General features: G+C 41.3%; 1 protein-coding gene across 1 annotated transcript; it reads left to right on the top strand.

Moving 5' to 3' along the window:
* Positions 1 to 735: 735 nt before the first annotated feature.
* Positions 736 to 5,682, top strand: LOC140721417 (SLAM family member 9-like). Its single transcript, XM_073036252.1, has 4 exons — positions 736 to 781; positions 3,309 to 3,638; positions 4,623 to 4,910; positions 5,440 to 5,682. The coding sequence occupies exons 1-4, from the start codon at positions 736 to 738 to the stop codon at positions 5,466 to 5,468; spliced, it is 693 nt and encodes a 230-aa protein (XP_072892353.1). The 3' UTR covers positions 5,469 to 5,682.
* The last annotated feature ends 14,166 nt before the right edge of the window (positions 5,683 to 19,848 follow it).

Genomic DNA, 19,848 nt, shown 5'->3' with positions numbered 1-19,848 from the left:
CCTTCCAAAGTGAATCACTTCACAATTTTCTGAATTGAATTCTACCTGCCATTTCTCAGCCCAATTTTCTACATCCTATCTTTGTCCAATTTCGAACTCCATCTACCACTTCTCTGCATACCAATATCGAATTTGTATTGTTATGAAGGATGAACAACTTTGATGGGCAGAAGGGTGCAGAGTTGCCCATGCCTCCCTTTTGGAGAATCGCAAACCGTTACTATTTCGATGCTGTTAACAGGAGAGTAAGAGAGACAAAAGAAAACGTCAGGACAGCTGTTACTGATAACAGCTCATGAGAGAGAGACACAGATAAAAGGTAAACAAGTTGGAACATCTGCTACTGATGAGAGAGGAGAGGAGCCATTGATTTACTGTTATTGTCTTTTGGAGAAGGATTGTTTACTTGGTACCATTCTGTTCATTGAAATTCCTCAGTGGACAGCTGGAATGGGCTGGTTTGATGGGCTGAGCCATTCAAAACTGATTGACACCTGAGACCCCGTGAGTGGGGATAAAAGTGAGGTCTGGGGTGACATCCCTCAGATGCACTAGTGAGCATCAGACACCCACGAGAAAGTGTGGGGCATCGGAGACCGAATGAAGGATCGGTAAATTTTAACTCAGTGTTTATAGCGAGGACGGTGGGGGCTTGTGTGTGTGTCCACCCTTGCCTGGGTGACGAGTCCACCACGGAAGAACGGTCTAGCTAAAGGACAGAGGGGTCATACCTGAATGGCCACAGCAACAACACATCAACGGATCAAGATCGTAAAGGAAGGTGTGCAAGGACAATAGCTGTCACTGTTTGATCGCTCTCTCTCTCGCTCTCTCTCCAACAATTACAACACATCGACCAACAACTACCTCAGCCTGCATGAACTGAACTGAACTTTATATTTCCATGTGACAATTCATTATCCCCTAGACAACGATAGAGCTGGTTTATTATTGATTACTATTATACCCACACTTTTAGGTTTAGTATTGCTAACGTATATTATCTATATTTGCATTGATATTGTTTTGTATATTTTTACTAATATACACTGTTGAAAATAGTACCACCAGACTCCAACGGACACTTCTATCTTTGCTGGTAAGACACCCAGTTACGGGGTACGTAACAGTATCTACAAGAACTTTTCACACTATCCACAACAGCACTAAACTTTGGGTCATCTGCAAACACAGTAAGCACCTTACCACTCCCTCATCCAAGTCATTTATAAAAATCACAGTAGTTATGATTCCCAGAATAGATCATTGTGGAACATCACTGGTCATAGACATCTAGGTAGGCTCTGCTCTATCTACTACTGTCCTCTGCCTTCCATGAGAAACCAATACTGACTCCACACAGACAAGGTTCTCTGGATCCCACGTCTTCTGACTTTCTGAATGAGCATTATCCTCACTGAAATCCATGTACGTAATATCCACTGCTCTACATTCTTCTGTGTTTAGCAATTTTACCAGAATTTGGGTTAGCAACACAACCTGCAGGGATCGATCAATAGCAGAGATGAAGGGTACTGTAGCTGTATTGTGGGAAGCTGAACTTATTCAAATGGTACACAGTCACTCTCCGTGTTTGTCACATTCACATCTATTTGCAGCCTTAAATAATTAGTCACAGAGACTCCCTAACATCAGGATCTTTTATAGTAGAGTGGATGATAGTGTACCGAGAGACAGGCTTGTATTATGAGTGTTACATTAAGTGCCTGAGCGAGGTTGGTCTATGGGGAGGGGGAGGGAGAGGGAGAGAGAGAGGAAAAAAAGAAAAACTGAAAAGGCTTTTGGAATTTCAACTTGTCACTGCTATGGCTTGAAACGCTCCCATGCCCAAAAGATTGGGTTGATCATCGGCACACAGTACACAATGGATGTGTGACTGGCACTTCGTATAATCCAGATGTGTGGATTTGTTGGAGTCTCCTGTGGTATCACTTTTGTTGGCCCTTACCTGGAATGTCACCTGGTGATTTTTCTAAGTGGATTTCGGAACGACTCGACGGACAAGATCTGCAACGATTGTTATTTTGTTTTACCAGCATGGAACCTGTAATTCTTCGTATCACCCTCTCGCTACGTACTTCTATGTGGATTACAAATCTCTCTCCCATCATTTATTCCATGGATTACAGATTCTTATTAACTTGCCATTTTAAAACTTTAAGAACTGTTCCTAAACTTGATAGTTTGGAACACACACACACACACACACACACACACACACACACACACACACACACACACACACACACACACACACACACACACACGACACTGTTAACTTTGTTTATCTTGCTTAAGTTACTATATTATAAGTAGATACTAATAAAGATAGTGGTTTTAAGATTAAAACCCGACTCAGTATATAATCTCTTGCTGCTGGTACATTATGAAATCGTAACAATAGTTAATTAAGACGCATTAGGACCAGCACATTTTAGCCTAATTAAGCAGCTGCATTTTAATTGCACTCTCAGCCGTTTCTGGCATCTCTCCCCCACCTCACACCCCCCCCCCCCGATTGCTTGAAAATGCAGAGAGCAAAACAGTATCATTGTCTTACTGGTTTATTTCTCACCAATGATCAGTGACAAAAATACTGCTTCTTGAAAACAAACATACACAACTCACATTATTTATAAACTGTACACTCTAAGCATGGTGTAGTGTCTAATGTCATGCAAGTGCAAGCGTCTACAATAGTCAGAAACTGTACGACAGCAGTCTCCTGCCCCAACTGAGCAGCATGGGGTCCCAAATCAATGAAGGCAATCCCTGCTATTTTCTTGATTAGTAGTCCCAAATAAGTAGCCAATTAACCAAGATTCAAAGATTCAATATTCAATGTGCATTTATTATCAAAAATGTATAAATTACACAACCTTGAGATTTGGCTTCTTATAGACGGCTACAAAGCAAGAAACCTGAAAGTGTTACACCTTGCATTCAACATGCTGTAGGGTGGGGGGCACCAGATGATTATCTGATTATCCCTGTGCTTTTGATGTAATAACTACTGAAGTGTAGTCACATGTAGTCACCTACTGGTTTATTTCTCAGCAATGATCAGTGACAAAAATACTGCTTCTTGAACACAAACATACACAGCTAGTATTATTTAAAAACTGTACACTCTAAGCATGGTGTAGTGTCTAATGTGGTGGTGTTCTGATGTGCCTGCTTCCCCTTGCCCCTCAGATTTGGGACCAAGCTAGAGTTGCCATGCTGTGGAAATGTGGACGCCAACACGCTGGGACTAATCACTCTAACGATTTCTCCTTCTGTTTCAGTTCTGGCAGAGTCTGATGGGAATCCGGCTACTCGTCATGTGGTGAATGGGGCGCTGGGACAGTCAATCACTTTGCCAGTATATGTGCCAGGAGAAAGCATTTCAGTCATTATTTGGGATAACATAAATTCAACTAATCAAAAAAAGGTTAAATTATGTGAGAAATATCCAAACAATCCAATAAAATGTTACAGAGAGAGGATGACATTAAACCCGTTGGACTATAGCCTGGAAATACAGAACCTAATAGACAGTGACGAAGGTCTGTATGAAATAAATGCAAGGACCGATACAGATGTCCATGAAGAAGTGATGGAACTGCGAATTTATGGTAATATTATTTTAATTATAATATATATTCTGGTCTGACATTTTTAGAGTAATGAGAGATGAAAGGGGAGATGTTTGTGGTCTGAGCTGAAGCCTGTGGGACACACAAGTCAGAGGGAATACTGAAACTCTGCTCAGATGCAGCACTTGCTTTTGTGAAGGACCCGGTCTGAAGCACCGTCTGTTTACTGTACAAACTGCTGGCAAAAACATTGGATGGTTCGTTTCTGGGAGGGAACACTAAGTCATCTGACAGTATGATCTCTTAAAATAAATTCTTGCTGCCACCTGTGTACTCATCCTTTTGTCCCAGAAACCACATTGCTCAGTGGTGGGAGGGGACGTCAGCAGCATTTACTATTTGGAAGGAGAATTGTACAGTGCAGAAGAGCTGTGAAAGTGAAGAACAGGAGAGAAAGGTGCTGGTCTATTGAGCTTGCTAACTGAACATCCACATGGAACAGAGATAACATGGACAAGAAATGTTCCTAGTTCTCACAAAGCTGTTCATACAAATTCCATTTTAACCTCCTTATTTAAAACGTGATATACATGGGAGTTCTAACACAGCAGTATAGTTCCTGGGATGGATGGGTTTCCCTACAAGAGATTGAATAGAGTATATCTGTATTCTTAAAAGTTCAGAAGAATGAAAGGTAATCTCACCAAAACTTATGAAACAAATCTCATAGGTCTTAATAGAGTGAATGTTTGGGGGACATCTGCCCAACCTGAGAAGGCTAGAGTCAGACTAAGAGGTAGAACTACTCTAGAAGACTGGGGAGACTTAATTATTAGGGTCAATCAATACTAAAATAGATAGATCTTTTGTATATAAAAGGAATTTAGGATGCGTTAAAAATGAGATTGATGAATTGCAGAGCAGGCTTCTCCTAGCCCTATATCAAAGTTCTTGTGAGAGGCTCATAACTAATATCTGTTGTTGACAAATCATTATCTTTATTTGTCTTTTTCTTATAAACAGAACGTGTATCAACACCCGTAATAAATAGCAGCCAATTTGACCCAGATGAAGTATGTAACATCAGTTTGCACTGTTTACTGGAACGTGGCTCGGAGCCAGTTTACACTTGGTGGACAGGAGGTGATGAGGTCACGGCCGATGAGTCACATGTACTGACTGATGGAGGGAGAAGACTGGAATTGTCCTTAAGGCCGAGTGATAACAGAGTGTACAACTGCACAGTGAGGAACCCTGTCAGCGAGGCAACTACGAGTGTGGATCTCAGAAAGCTCTGTCCAGTCACTGAAGGTTGGTGCATTACTTCTTCAACACCCGTAAACCTTTCTCAAATAGTGACAGTTATTTATTTCCTTTCTATTCTAATATCAATACCCATACAATGGATCAGGTCAGGTCTGAGATAGATCAGTGATTTTTAGGAATGTGCAGCCTGAGCATAAAACTCCAGACTTAACTTTGCTGCTCTATTCATTCTGGCCTGATCTATGGGTCAGTCAGAGCTTGACGGCAGCCTGTTCCTGTTCTTGGAGCTCACCAATCGGCTGCATTTCAATATCTCCAGGAGAGGCTTGGAAGATAGCGCCTTCAGGTTGTGACCTTGCGCGGCCTTGTTGACCTGATTTCTCGCCAATGTCAAAAACTGAAGCATCATGGGGGACCGAAACATCTAAATAATGGGTGCGACTGTCAGAGATGTCTGCACTTGGGTGATCACTCTATCTCTGTCTCAATTGTGAGTGAGAGGCCGAGGAAACAAAAAAATGCTGTGCTACTGACTGTAACATCAAAACAGTAACTGTTTGTCTCTCTATTACAGTGGAAGATGTGATATCTGCCTCTGCCTAGGTGAGAGAGAGAGCTTGAGGGATGCTGAACAGTATTCTTTTATGGACAGTATACCATGGTCTTTCTTTGGGGCTGTGGTGAACTACATATACCTGTCTGGACTGCTCCTGTGGCTCCTCCCACAGACCCCTGTATAAAGGCGATTGAGGCCTGAGCCCGGCCTCATTCTCCAGGATGTAGTGTTGTTCATTCTTCCAGTCAATAAAAGCCGATATCTCGCTTCTTACGTCTCAGAGTGAGTTATTGATGGTGCATCAGGGGCTTTGCTGTTTCTTGCATGATGGCTTGTGGGAGTGCTGATACTGTCTGCTAGAAAAAAATGGGGAGAGGCTTGATGCTGCTTGACGTTGGTTGTGTGCAAGGGGACAAGGGGCTTTGGGGTTAGAAAACATAGAACAGAAAACCTACAGCACAATACAGCCCTTCGGCCCACAAGGTTGTGCTGAACATGTCCCTACCCTAGAAGTTACTGGGCTTACCTATAGCCCTCTATTTTTCTAAACTCCATTTACCTATCCAAAAGTCTCTGAAAAGACCCTATTGTATCTGCCTCCACCACGTTTGCCAGCATCCCATTCCATGCACTCACCACGCTCTGAGTAAAAAAAACTTACCCCTGACATCTCCTCTCTACCTACTCCCCCGCACCTTAAACCTGTGCCCTCTTGTGGCAACCATTTCAGCCCTGGGAAAAAGCCTCTGACTGTCGAGATGATCAATGCCTCTCATCATCTTATACAACTCTATCAGGTCATCTCCCATACTCTGTCGCTCCAAGGAGAAAAGGCCGAGTTCACTCAACCTATCCTCATAAGACATGCTCCCCAATCCAGACAACATCCTTGTAAATCCCCTCTGCACCCTTTCTATGGCTTCCACATCCCTCTTGTAGTGAGGTGACCAGAACTGAGCACAGTACTCCAAGTGGGGTCTGACCAGGGTCCTATATAGTTGCAACATTACCTCTTGGCTCCTAAATTCAATTCCACAATTGATGAAGGCCAATACACTGTATGCCTTCTTAACCACAGAGTCAACCTGTGCAGCTGCTTTGAGCGTCCTATGGACTTGGACCTCAAGATACCGCTGATCCTCCACACTGCCAAGAGTCTTACCATTAATACTTATTTTGCCAACATAATTGATCTACCAAAATGAACCACTTCACACTTATCTGGGTTGAACTCCATCTGCCACTTCTCAGACCAGTTTTGCATCCTATCAATGTCTGGCTGTAACCTTTGACAGCTCTTCACATTATCCACAACACCGCTAACCTTAGTATCATCAGCAAACTTACTAACCCATCCCTACACTTCCTCATCCAGGTCATTTTTAAAAATCATGAAGAGTAAGGGTCCCAGAACAGATCCCTGAGGCACTCCACTGGTGACCAACCTCCATGCAGAATATGACCCATCTAGAACCATTCTATTCCTTCTGTGAGCAAGCCATTTCTGGATCCACAAAGCAATGTCCCCTTGGATCCCATGCCTCCTTACTTTCTCAATAAGCCCTGCATGGGGTACGTTATCAAATGCCTTGCTGAAATCCATATACACTACATCTACTGCTCTTTCTTCATCAATATGTTTAGTCACATCCTCAAAACATTCAATTAGGCTTGTAAGGCAGGACCTGCCCTTGACAAAGCCATGCTGACTATACCTAAGGTTCATAAATCCTGCCTCTCAGGATCTTCTCCATCAACTTATCAATCCCCGAGGTAAGACTCACTGATCTATAATTTTCTGCTCTATATCTACTCCCTTTCTTGAATAAAGGAACAACATTCACAACCCTCCAATCCTCCGGAATCTCTCTCATCTCCAGTTTTTCTGTCATTCATTATTTGGGATTTTCTTCTGTTTCGAGGTTGTCTGCAGAGAGTAAGATTTTCAGGTTGTATACTGCAGACATTCTTTGGAACCATTGAACCTTTGAACTGTTGAACCCTCTATACTATTATCCAATCACTGTATAATTATGCCCTTTATATGTCATCACAGGCATGTTACAGGAAATAAATGACATGTAAAATCTTTTTGTTCCTTCACTAAGTGTAAATGTCACACCCTGTATCAGCTCTCCTCTTGATCTCAGCTTCACCAGTCTGTTGTATTTCCTATTTTAAGGCAAGTTTAACTCATATGTTGAGAAAATCACAGATGAATGTCCATCCCTTTTCAGGTCAGATGCTACTGAAGACATTCCACATTCGTTTAATTATTACCATTGCTCTGATAGCTTTCATCACAACTATGGTTTTCATTTTGTATTGGAAGAGAGAACTCAAGTTCAATAAAGGCAAGTACTCTTGAGTATTCTTATTAAGTCAGAATGTATACCCCTGGTAATGCCCATCAGAATAATTGTCCGCAAGTTAGTCTTTGTTAATGGGATCTCTCGCTTTAGTTCCTATCACGTATGACCTCACTAAACCAGTGATTATCAACGTGCAATTATTAGTGGAGTGAGGCTATACCACCTCCTGAGTAGGAAAACAAATAAATCCCTGAACTGAGGGGATAACTATCCACAAGTTCCACCATGTGTGCTTCGTGTTTAATGAAATTTGGTGACTACAAAATGTGGTGCTTTGCAAAGCGTGTGACTTCAGTTCTGTGGTAAACTATGTATACCTGTCTGGACACACCCCTCTGCTGACTGCTCCTGTGGCTCCTCCCACGGACCCCTGTATAAAGGCGATTGGAGGCACTGCTCCTCCCTCAGTCTCCATGATGTTGTGGTCCCTTTTGCTGCTAATAAAAGCCTATTGTTCACCTCCCATCTCCGAGAGTTATTGATGGTGCATCAAGTTCTGATCCCTTTTGCAGCTTGCCAAAGAGCATCCCAAGAAAGTGCAGTGGCTCTCAACGCACGCTATCCATGGGAGCTTCCTTCACTTCAGAATGGCCATCACCATTTCTCGGCCTGCCACTGCAGAAGAAAGCTTTTACAGTGCCTGTCAGTCAGGCCTTGCTCCACACACTGTTTTTTTACCCCATGGTTCCAACCCATAACACTGGACACGCACTCTGCCATCACCTGATTGGAGCTACCTACCTGACTAGATAACCTCTCCCCCAGCTACAAATCTCAAACGTCTCTCCACCCCCAACACAACAGACCCCAGTTTCCTCTTTGTAATGCAACACATAAAGGAACAGTCTTGCTTTGCATATTCTCCATTGCCGGGGGTGTGGATTTCCCTGCTGTTCAGCAACCATCAGTGTACCCCTTATGGGATCTAAGAATATGCAGGGCCAAGGTGTGAACCACAATTGGGAGCTAGCTCAGTTCACAAAAGCAAGATCAGTATTGAACGGGTCCAAGGTATCTCATTCCTAACAGTGGTGCATTGCAGAAAAGCAATGCCTGTTGCTCTGAAGTGTAATGCAATCTGCTCTTAAAGGTTTTAGTGATGTTTATATATCTGCATTCTATTTAAACTAAATCACAGACAATGTAACTTCTTAATGGTGCTGCAAGGGTTTCATTAGCTGCAAATGTTTCTTGAAGGTTGTACACTGAGGGTGGGGGCTGAGGAAACAAAGAGAGCACAGCACACAATCATTGGTTTAGAAGGTGCTGTAGAGAAGTAAGTAAACCAATCTGGGAATTTTTCAATGGAGATTAAAGGTGATTAAAATGGTTATGAATTGGACAGTCTGAGGAACATCTAGACAGCCAGAATGGAAGGAATGGTTCATGTTGCAAAAGTGAAATTCCAGTCTGTGAGTAAAGCAAAGATAATGGAAGTATCCTCCTTGGTTTCCTGCTCCTGTCCCTATACTATCTGCAATTCAGTGGCTGAAGCAAAAGATGAGGGAAAGCAGGGACAGCTAAGCATTGGGAACATTGCCCATAGGATTCACCATTAACTTCATAAAGTCTGCCTGATTAGGCAGTTTTTATATCCATTAGCACAGAACACTGTTCGTATTGTGGAAACTGGAGACAATTAGGGATGATCAACAAATCCTTTGGGCGGAAGTTTCAGGGGTGACCAACATCATGATGTAAATGTCAATTCACATAGATTGGGCACAGGTGTATTCGTAAATTGTATTGGCTGTGAAAAGTACTCCTAATTCATTTGACAATGAAGAACAGAATTCGAGCATGGTTATTTATTTTTTCCTCTGAGGATAAGAGTTTATGATTTTCCCTGCTCCAAAGTCTACTGTACAACTTTAATACCAATGCGAAATAACTGGATACTTCATTCCTAGTGGAAGTTCCTAATGCAGCTGGATGGCAGCTGGGTAGATCAGTGAAAGGGAATGCCCACAGTGTACCCAGTAAGGATAAGGTCGGACTTCTCTGAGATGCCCTTGTGGTTGTGTAGTCAGTCATGTTTTAGAATGGAGAGGTTATGGCTGGTGGAAAGATTGAGCACCGGTAACCTTTAAGGGGAAAGATATTTAGAGAAAATATTTTCTGAAAGCAAAACAGAAGGGGTATCCAGACATGGTTCCAACAGCAATTTTTTTTTTAATTTAAAGCTTCTGACACTGAAAGGAGAAATAAATCAGTGCTTACATTGTGATCAGGAGAACAAGCATTGTCAGGGACCAGGATAGTACAAGCTGCAAATGTTTATTGGATTTATGCTCTCATATTCTCTCCACTTTTGTCAGTTTCAGTATGAAATAACCAGTGATAACTTTCAACGTGAACAAAGTTGTTCACACCCTGATCAGTTTCCTTCTTTGTCTGCCTGAACTTCTGTCTTCTGTCTGATGGTGTGGGTAGGTTCCATTTGATAAAGGCTTCTTGCTTTGCACAAGTGAATTGCAATTTCATTATGTCATAATGTTACAGTACATCTCACTCAGCACATTGCATCCACACCAGCCAAACAAATCCTCTCCAGCTTGGTCTGCAAGATTTTAGAATACACCACCTCAAATGTTAATGATCTAGAATTGGCACTGTACAGTTAACAAAAACTGAAGCTCAGTCAGAAGCTCAGTCAGTTAGTATTAGAGGCAGAAAAATACAATATAACGGAATTTAGCTTTAATGGTAAGACTCTTGGCAGCGTGGATCAGAGGGATCTTGGGGTCCGAGTCCATAAGACACTCAAAGCTGCTGCACAGACTGACTCTGTGGATACGAAGGCATACAGTGCTCTGGCCTTCATCAATCGTGGGATTGAGTTTAAGAGCTGACAGGTAATATTGCAGCTATATAGGACCCTGGTCAGACCCCACTTAGAGTACTGTGCTTAATTCTGGTCGCCTCACTACAGGAAGGATGTGGAAACCACAGAAAGGATGCACAGGGGATTTACAAGGATATTGCCTGGATTGGGGAGCATGCCTTATGAGAATAGGTTGAGTGAACTCGGCCTTTTCTCCTTGGAGTGACGGAGAATGAGAAGTGACCTGATAGAGGTGTATAAGATGATGAGAGGCATTGATCGTGTGGATAGTCAAAGGCATTTTCCCAGGGCTGAAATGGCAAGTGGTGGTGGAGGCGGATATGATAGGGTCTTTTAAGGGATGCCTGGATAGGTACATGAAGCTTAGAGAAATAGAGGGCTATTTGTAATCCTAGGTAATGTCTAAGGTAAGGACATGTTCGGCACAGCTTTATGGGCAGAAGGGCCTGTATTGTGCTGTAGGTTTTCTATGTTTCTATGATACAATGAGGGAGGGGTTTTATTGTTACAGAATTTTACAACTGGTTGGATGCAGTTATCCAATCAGTTTGTTGCATTCCTTCAGTGACAAGGTGAAGTTTTTCAGAGGATTATATTACTCAGAGATTGCTGTTGGGAAGGGGCAAGTCTATGTGAGAACATAAAAATAATGTTTTTTTACATTATCAATAAGATCTGTCCTATTGGCAAGGCAATGTAGAAGTTACGCAGCGAATGTGGTGTGGATGCTGACTGCAGAAACTGCAGCACTAACCCATCACTCCAGTCACACTCCATGGGTCTGAATAAAAATACAGATGCATAATCCAATCACAGGTAGGACTGGAACAAGAAACAGGAGAGAGGGAGATGCAGATGGAGATGGAAATGGAGAGGGTGAGAGAAAGGTTAGTGCTAAAGTTGGCACATTATATTTAAACAATCCTGATATGGTTTCATCTGCTTATGACTCAGTTTTGTGTTTTTACAAACAGCTGCCCTGGTGGTGACCAAAAAGAAATAGTCAGACCTTCATCTGATCACACTGACAGTACAGACTGCCTTCCATAACACTGCCATTTTTGAAATCGGTCTCCACAAGTACAGTACAAAACTCTTTTACTTTTGAAGTGGAAGAGTATGTGACTCTTTACTTTAGAGCTGTCCATTCAATATTCCACAAGGCATTGGGGAAGTCACTCCACAGCTAGGTAACGTCTCCATCGCCAACCATGTCTTATAGCATGAAGCTTTCTCCACAGTTAAAACCTCCACATTACTGTAAAGTACTCCCTTTGCAGAGATAGAGGGATGGAAATTATCATAGAAAGCAGAAATCTGCAACCAGTTCTCTGCAGCCCACAGTGTAAAGATCCCTAACAATTAGAAAACGCTTTTTACATTACATTATAATACAAAATCTCTCTATTCCACCCTATATTTAAAAAATTATACCGATTCTTTTCAATTCTTTGATTTTCCTGTGCTAAAGTATGAAAACTATCTTATATTCAATTCCCTTTAAACAATCTTCTGCGTTCTTTCCGTGGACATTGTGTTTCCAGAACAAGTCAGATAATCACGAGGTCTAAACACATGGATGATTGAAATTACTTTTTTTCAAGCCACAGAGACATTTACATCAACTGGATGCCAACAAAGGACAGCAAAATCCAAGGGCAGAGCTCACAACGAAATACGATGACACAATCCTGATGTGAATACAACATTGGCAGCAACAAACATGGAAGAGAGCAGTTCAACACTCAGAGTTGATCACCCACCATAGGAAATATAAGCTTGACATTGAAGTGCGCTTTAATCCCAGCATTTTTTTTTTTTGCTCAGCTAATTCTTGCACTGCCTACAGCTGATACAACTGACTTGCACATTGCGAGAGTGGACCAGGTACTGGAACAGGTTTCCAATGAGAGTGTGATTTGGAAGGACTGGGACAAGCTGGGGAACCCCAAATAAGAAACGTTGGAAGTACTCAGCAAGGTGATCAGTCCTAAAGAGGGAAATTGGAGTGAATGAGAGACAGAGAGGTGAGGGTGTGGTTTATATCTAGTTGATAAGTTGTGGAGAAGTGTGATGCACTAATAACTTGCATTGGAGGTAGATCAGGGAAGACTCATTTGGTTTGTTCATGGGATCAAAGGGTTACCTTATAAGGAAAGGTTGAGCAGGTTGAATCTAAGCTGATCGGAGGTTATATGTTAACAGCTGACCATGCTGAAGCTAAACATTCTGGGTAGATGTCAAATCAAGATTGATGCTGAGGTGATGTTTCTCTTTATGGAGAATCTAGAACTCGAAGGGTAGTTTCAGAAAACGTCACAGTTTAAGGTGGCAATGAAGTAGAGTTTCTCTTCAGGGGATTGTAAACATTTGAAATTTGTGGAGACCGAATCATTGCATATTTTAGTCTGCAGCTAGTCTATGCTACATCTCAAAGTAAACCACAGCCTCTACCTACATATAATCTGGTAAAAGTGTTGTGCATGGTCTGTCATCCACAGTGTATTTTCATCAATTCCTGTTTGGTACAGTTATCATTCTGGCATGTCAATTTGTATTTTATTTTATTAGTAAACTAAGCCTTTAACTTTATTTATTGTATGCATTTCCCTGTGTGAAGGTAATACGCTTGCTCTTTGCCAACACAAATGTTTGTTTTTGTCAGCAAAGCATTTGGAATTGGTGTGGCTTTCAACAAAATGTGCCTTGGTGGTCTGGCACAGAAAAGGCCAACACTGACCTAGAAGTTCCAGCGCCCCTTAAAGGAGTAATGCACCGGAATAGTCAAAGAGCAGTGGAACTACTACCAGCAAAAAAACAAACAATCTGCTGCAGAAAAGCAGTGGTTCAGGGAACATCTGATTATAAAGGGTGTAAACCCACTAAAGGAGGGAGAGATGAAGCAGAGATCTACTGACACATTTGCATGACGTTAATAGCAGAAAAATTGCTAGAATTTATAATGTGATAATAGAACATCATGAAACAAGATTCACCACAGTAAACATGGATTTACGAAACAAAAGGTACCCTTGAATGATCTGAGAATGTGATCAACAGAAAGGATAAAGGGGAACCAAGCAAATGTGCCTTGTATGTTTCTCAGAAGGTTTGGATTGACGCTCCATGTAGGTAGTTGGTCAACAAGGTGTGAATACATGCAGTTCATGGTAATATGTTGATGTGGCTGACAACTGAATAAAGCAAAAAGTGATGAAAAGAAATTGAGCTTTCTCAGACCAGCTTGCTGTGACCGTGGGATATGCAGTATGATTTTATACAGAGCTGGTTTCAGTTTGTAGCAAAATGTGAGTCAGCGTCATCTAGGCCTGTATCGTGTAGAATTTAAAAGAATGGACGTGATCTCACAGAAATTCACAAAGTTCTTACAGTGCTTCACAGTGTAGATAGACAGCTGATCATTTCCACCAAATAAGGAAATTTAGAACCAGGTCACAGTCACACAATAAGGATCATGCCATTTAGTACTGAGATAAGGAATCTGTGGGATCTTAATCCACAAGTTCAATTACAACAAAAGTTTAATTAAGTTCTGTGTATTAAATGAATCACTGGAAATGGGAAGATTGCAGTAAAAGTAGATAATTAGCAAAAATTATGTTGAATACCAGAGAAAGGTTGAGGAGCTTACTTTTATTTCTATTTCTTAGTTACAAAACAATTGAAGATTGCTTTGATTTCAGCATGATGACTGAAAAAAAATTGTTGCTTGGGCTGAAACCATTTATACATTCTTTCCTGTAATGCAGTTTTAAAATTCAAATCCGTTCGCCTCATTCAGTGTCTTTTGAGGTAGTTTACATGAGGGATGTGAATCCGGCCAACTTTTCTCCTCCAAAATTGGAGAACTGCAAAGACATTTAAAACACTCACATCAGAAAGAAGTAAGATGCAAAATCTTCTTTGGCTAAACACATCACTAGGCTACAGTGTAACTTAGTGAATGAGTATAATATGTACTCAAGCTGAATAGGTAATTTTGAGGTATCATTAAACAGGCAAATGTTTGTATTAATAGTATAGGCTACACCCCTGGATCACAAGCCTGCTTTGGTGCTCAGTAAAGTAAGGAATAATCTAAGTGTAACTTCAACTCCTATGTTCTTGCTTACCCAAAAACCTTCCATCCTCTTGCTCATCAAGAATCGAGCTATCTTTGCCTTAAAATATTTTAAAATGATTAAATAAATGGAGTTACAAAGGCCCAAAGGAAAGAATAACCTTATCTTTGACTGAAGTATGTGACCACTTATTACTTTGAAACATCTGTCAGAAATATAGCAAATAGAGATGAGGCAACTTTAGTGATATTGGTTGAATGATGGCTCTTGGCCAGAAGGGATCCCAATCATTTCCATTGAAATACTGTGAATAGCAATCTTATCAGGCAGGGATCAGGCACTTACTTAACATCTATAACAGTATAAGAGTTACACAAATTCAGGGGACACTCAGCAGGTAAGACAGTGTTGGATTAGGGTTTAAATTGCTATGTAAAGTGTTATTTTTCCTTTTTCTTAACATTCTTTATGATTACTTATGTGTTTGTTTAATCACATGTTTGTAAACTTACAGAGGATTTTCAGAATTTTTATTTTGTTGGCTCTGAACTTACGTTATTTCTATATCTGCAAGGCTGAGATGTCATGCTGATGCAAATAAATCCTGCCTATCATTGGAGACTCCCCTATCTAATCAGGTTAAACTAGTTTTTAGTATAAAGAGGGATTGTAACAGAGTTTTAACACTGTAAACCAGCGAGTTGTTCGCTATGTCTCCCTACTCACTGAGAAAACAGGGACATCTCTTTCTCCCTTATTAGGGGGAGAGAGAGTCTGTGGTATGTCGTACACCAAGTGAAACACAATGCATTTGGGGTGACTGCAAGTCTGTGTCTTTGATATTGCTTTGCTCATGCTCGAGTGCTCGGAGGTGGGTGCCCATGCTTTTTCTGCTGGTGGGGGAAAGGGGCATTGTTGCTTGCTGCCACTTAAGCTTGGGAGGGAGGGGAGCTGGGGGGTACTTTGAGGTTTGAACATGTATCTGTCGTTCATTCTCTGGGGCACTCCTCTGCTTTCATGGATGGTTGCGAAGAAAAAGCATTTCTGGATGTATATTGTATACATTTCTCTGACATTAAATTGGACCTTTGGCACTTGACTTTGAAATGTCTTTCCCAAAAGCATTGAAAGTGAGGTTTCCAAAGCTTGGGATGTAAGAGTTGAGAACACAACCTCTGGTGATTAACATCAGGAGTCTGCTACAAGCCCAGAAAAAGGGAATCATAGAGACCAAAAGTGATAGAGCTCTACAGCATAGAAATGTGTCCGTTGGCCCATCTAGTTTGTACCAAACTATTTATCTGTTTGTCCCATTGCTGTGCACTTTGACCAGAACGTTCCAGACCACTCCCATCCACGGACCTCTCCAAATTCCTCTTGAATGCTGAAAACAAACCAGCATCCAACATTTCTGCTGGTAACCCATTCTACACTCACATTACCACCGACTGAAGAAATACTCCCTCATGTTCCTCTTGAACATTTCAACTTTCACACTTAACCAATAACTTCTTCTTCAAGTGTCTCCTCCATCCCCTCATCTTTTAACAATCTAGGTGATAAAGTTCTAATCTATTCAACACTACCCTTTAGCTCAGGTGCTCAAGTCCTGGCAGCATCCTTGTAAATTTCCACTGCACTCTCCCATCTTATTGACACCTTTCCTTCTGGTAGGTGACCAAAACTGCACACGATACTCCAAATTATGCCTCACCAACATCTGATCCATTTGCACCATAAAATCCCAACTTTTGTATTACCCTGGTTGATCCTCCTAAAGTGCACACCTCACACTTGTCTGCATTAAATTGCATCTGCCCTTTTTCAGCCCATTTTTCCATCTGCTCCAGATCCTGCAAAAAGCTCTGATGGCATTCCACATTGTCCAATACACCCACAATCTTGACATGATCCACAGATTTGCTGATTGTTTTCCTCATTATGATCCTGATTGTTGATATAGATGGCAAATAACAATGGATCCATCACCAATCAATGCACCACACCACCAGTCACAGGCCTCCAGTCAGAGAGGCAAGCTTCTACTACCACTCTCTGGTTTCTGCCATAATACAAATTTACCACCTCATCTTGAATGCTATCCTCCCATGAGGAAATTGTCAAGGGTATTGCTAAAGTCCATGTAGAAACAGCCACTGCCTTGCCTTCAACAACTATCCTGGTAACTTCCTCAAAAAGCTCAATAATGTAGGTTAGACATGACTTACCACACACAAACCCATGTTCACTATCCCTAATCAGTCCCTGGCTATCCAAGTACTGATATATCCAGCTCCTTAGTATACCTTCCAATAACTCTTATAGCCTTTCTTAGACAATGGAACATTAGCTATCCTCTCATCCTCCAGCACTTCACCTGTGGCTAAGGATATTTTAACTATCTTTGCTAGGGCCCCAGCAATTTATGCCACTAGGTGGATCATAGAACCAGAAATATTTATGTAGTTAGATGATTTGGACAGGGTTCCACAGGGGAGATGCTGAGAGGTTATTTCCATTCATGAGGGTATCCAGAATTTCACTGGGAGTTTGAGATTAGATAAGTCACCAAAGTCAAATTGGTGTAAATGTATGACAGGGAGCATTTTAGCCAGTTGTATACCGTCCTGTATGGAGCTTCCAATGTCGGGACCACAAGAAGCCTTAGAAGCATGCAGGCTCAGCCAGCTTCATCATGGCACAACCCTCTCATCATCAACAATGTCTTAAGGAGGTTGTGCCTCAAAAAGGCAGCACTTACCAGTAATGATCCTCACCATCTGGAACATGTTCTCTTCTTGTTACTACCATCAGGGAAGAGGTGCAGGAACCTGAAGGTCCACACTCAATGATTCAGGAATACTTTTTCCCCACTGCCACCAGATTTATGAATGACCAATAAATATTACGTCATTATTTCTTTTTTCCAGCACTAGTTGTTTTTGTAATTGATATATTTTTATGTCTTTGCAATGCACTGCTGCCATAAAGCAACAAAGTTCACCTAATGAAATAGGGTGAAGACATGGATTCACAATAAAAACAATGATTTAAAACTTCATGCCTTGCTGGAATGGGTAAAAGACTACTTAGCTCAGGAGCAAGGCCACTTTATTAGGTACACCTGCTTTTCAATGCATGTAAATATCTGGCAGCACGTCAATGCATAATTTATGTGGACGTAATCAAGAGGTTCATTTGTTGATCAGATGCAATGTCAGAATGAGGAAATGTGATCTAAGTGACTTTGAATGTGGAATGGTTGTTGCTTATAGTCTGAATATCTCAGAAGCTGCCGATCCCTTTGGATTTTCATGTACAACAGTCCCTAACGTTTACAGGGGATTGGTTGCAAAGCAAATAAACACCTCATGAATGTCAGTTGATGGGTAAAAATGTCTTGTTAATGAGAGAGATCAGAGGAGAACAGCCAGACTGGTTCAAGCTGACAGGAAGATGACAGCAACTCAAATAACCATACATTACACAATGGTGTGCAAAAGATCATCTCCAAATGCACAACACATCAAACCTTGAAATGGCTGGGCTATTGTAGCAGAGGACTACAGACTCAGTGGCCACTTTATTTAGTACACTGAGTGTAAAAATACAGTGACTGGTTTGGATCTCTAGATGATTTAATATTGTAATAAAACAAGTAGTATTATTGTTCTGAAATTTGTTTTAGCAATCACATCTGGGGGAAGCACAAAGCAGACCAGAGTGTCATACAGCAATGGTTTGGGCCCTTTAGCCCGACTGCCAACAGCAACCAAGATACACGAGAAAGATCACAGTCATGAAAGGGTTAATATACGAGGCACATTTGAGACGGCTCAGGGCCTGTACTCACTCGAGATCAAAAGAATGAGCTGATGGGGGGAATCTCTTTGAAATCTAACAAATATTGAAATGCCTAGATAGAGTTGATGTGGGGATGGTCCACATGACCATCTCCATAGTGAAAGAGTCTTGGACCAGAGGGCATAGGCCCAAAATATAATAAAGTCCTCAGAATGGAGATAGGAAGGAATTTCTTTAGCCAGACTATAGTGATGAATCTGTGAAATTCATTGTCACAAATGGCTGTGGAGGTCAGGTCATTGGGTATGTACTGTATAAAACATAGATTAATAGGTTCTGGATAAGTAAGGACATCAGAGGTTATGGGGAGACATAATAAATCAGCCATGATGGAATTGCAGAGCAATCACAATGGACCTAATTCTGCTCTTCTGCCTTCTGGTCCACACTCCAATTCTGTTACCATGTCTTATGTCCCAGTTAATGTACAAACATAGTTCCCGTTTCCAAAGTTGGGCCCATAATCTTTTAAACTTTTCCAATCCTTGCACCTGTACAAACTCTCTTAAAAGTTTTATTGTACTTGCCTCAACCATTTCCCCAGCATCTTATTTTACATGCACAGCACTCTTTCTGCAAAAAAAAAATTGCATATCAAGTTTCTATCTAATCTTTCGACTCTCACCTTAAGTGTATGTCCCCCAGTTCTTGACTCCCCAATCTTGGGAAAGAGACTGACTGTATTCACCCTAACAAAGCCCCACTTGATTTTAAACACCTCTATATGATCACTTCACAGTCACCTCTTCTCCAAGGAATAAAATCCTAGTCTGCCAAAACTCTCTCCAAAGTCAGCTGGTCCTTTATTAGACCATGAGCAAAAAACTGCTCATAATACTCCAAGACTCATCAGTATCTTATAAAGCCTTATCATTGCATCCTTGTTCGTATTTGCACAAGGACTCCCAAGCCCTCCTGCATCTCTGATTTTTCAATTTAGAGAATAATTTTTGGTTTTATTCCATCTACCAAAGTGCATGACCAGGCACTTCCTGACACTATTCCTTTGCCCATTCTCCTTATCTGTCTATGTCCTTGTGCAGCCTTAATGCTTCCTGAACACTAAATGTCCCTCCACCTATCTTCGTAACATCTGCAAACTTAGCCAGAAAACCTCCAATTTCACCATCCAAATAAATCATTGACATACAACGTTAAAAAAGCTATCCCAACACCAACTCCTATGATTCTCAATAAATCAGTACATGAAAAGTTACTGCAAGAAAGCAGAAGAATGGGGTTAAGAGAGAAATGGAACAGCTGT

This window comes from Hemitrygon akajei, chromosome 2, assembly GCF_048418815.1.
Source record: "Hemitrygon akajei chromosome 2, sHemAka1.3, whole genome shotgun sequence".
Classification (NCBI taxonomy): Eukaryota; Metazoa; Chordata; class Chondrichthyes; order Myliobatiformes; family Dasyatidae; genus Hemitrygon; species Hemitrygon akajei.
The sequence above is the reverse complement of the archived record's forward strand: the minus strand, read 5'-3'. Positions and strand labels throughout refer to the sequence as shown.

What these genes read in the sequence shown, in the direction of transcription:
- LOC140721417 (XM_073036252.1), top strand. Translation starts at nt 736, where the DNA reads ATGGCCACAGCAACAACACATCAACGGATCAAGATCGTAAAGGAAG. An exon ending in GATGGAACTGCGAATTTATG is followed by an intron (nt 3,639 to 4,622) that starts GTAATATTATTT and finishes TCTTATAAACAG; the next exon opens with AACGTGTATCAACACCCGTA. An exon ending in GCTCTGTCCAGTCACTGAAG is followed by an intron (nt 4,911 to 5,439) that starts GTTGGTGCATTA and finishes TCTCTATTACAG; the next exon opens with TGGAAGATGTGATATCTGCC.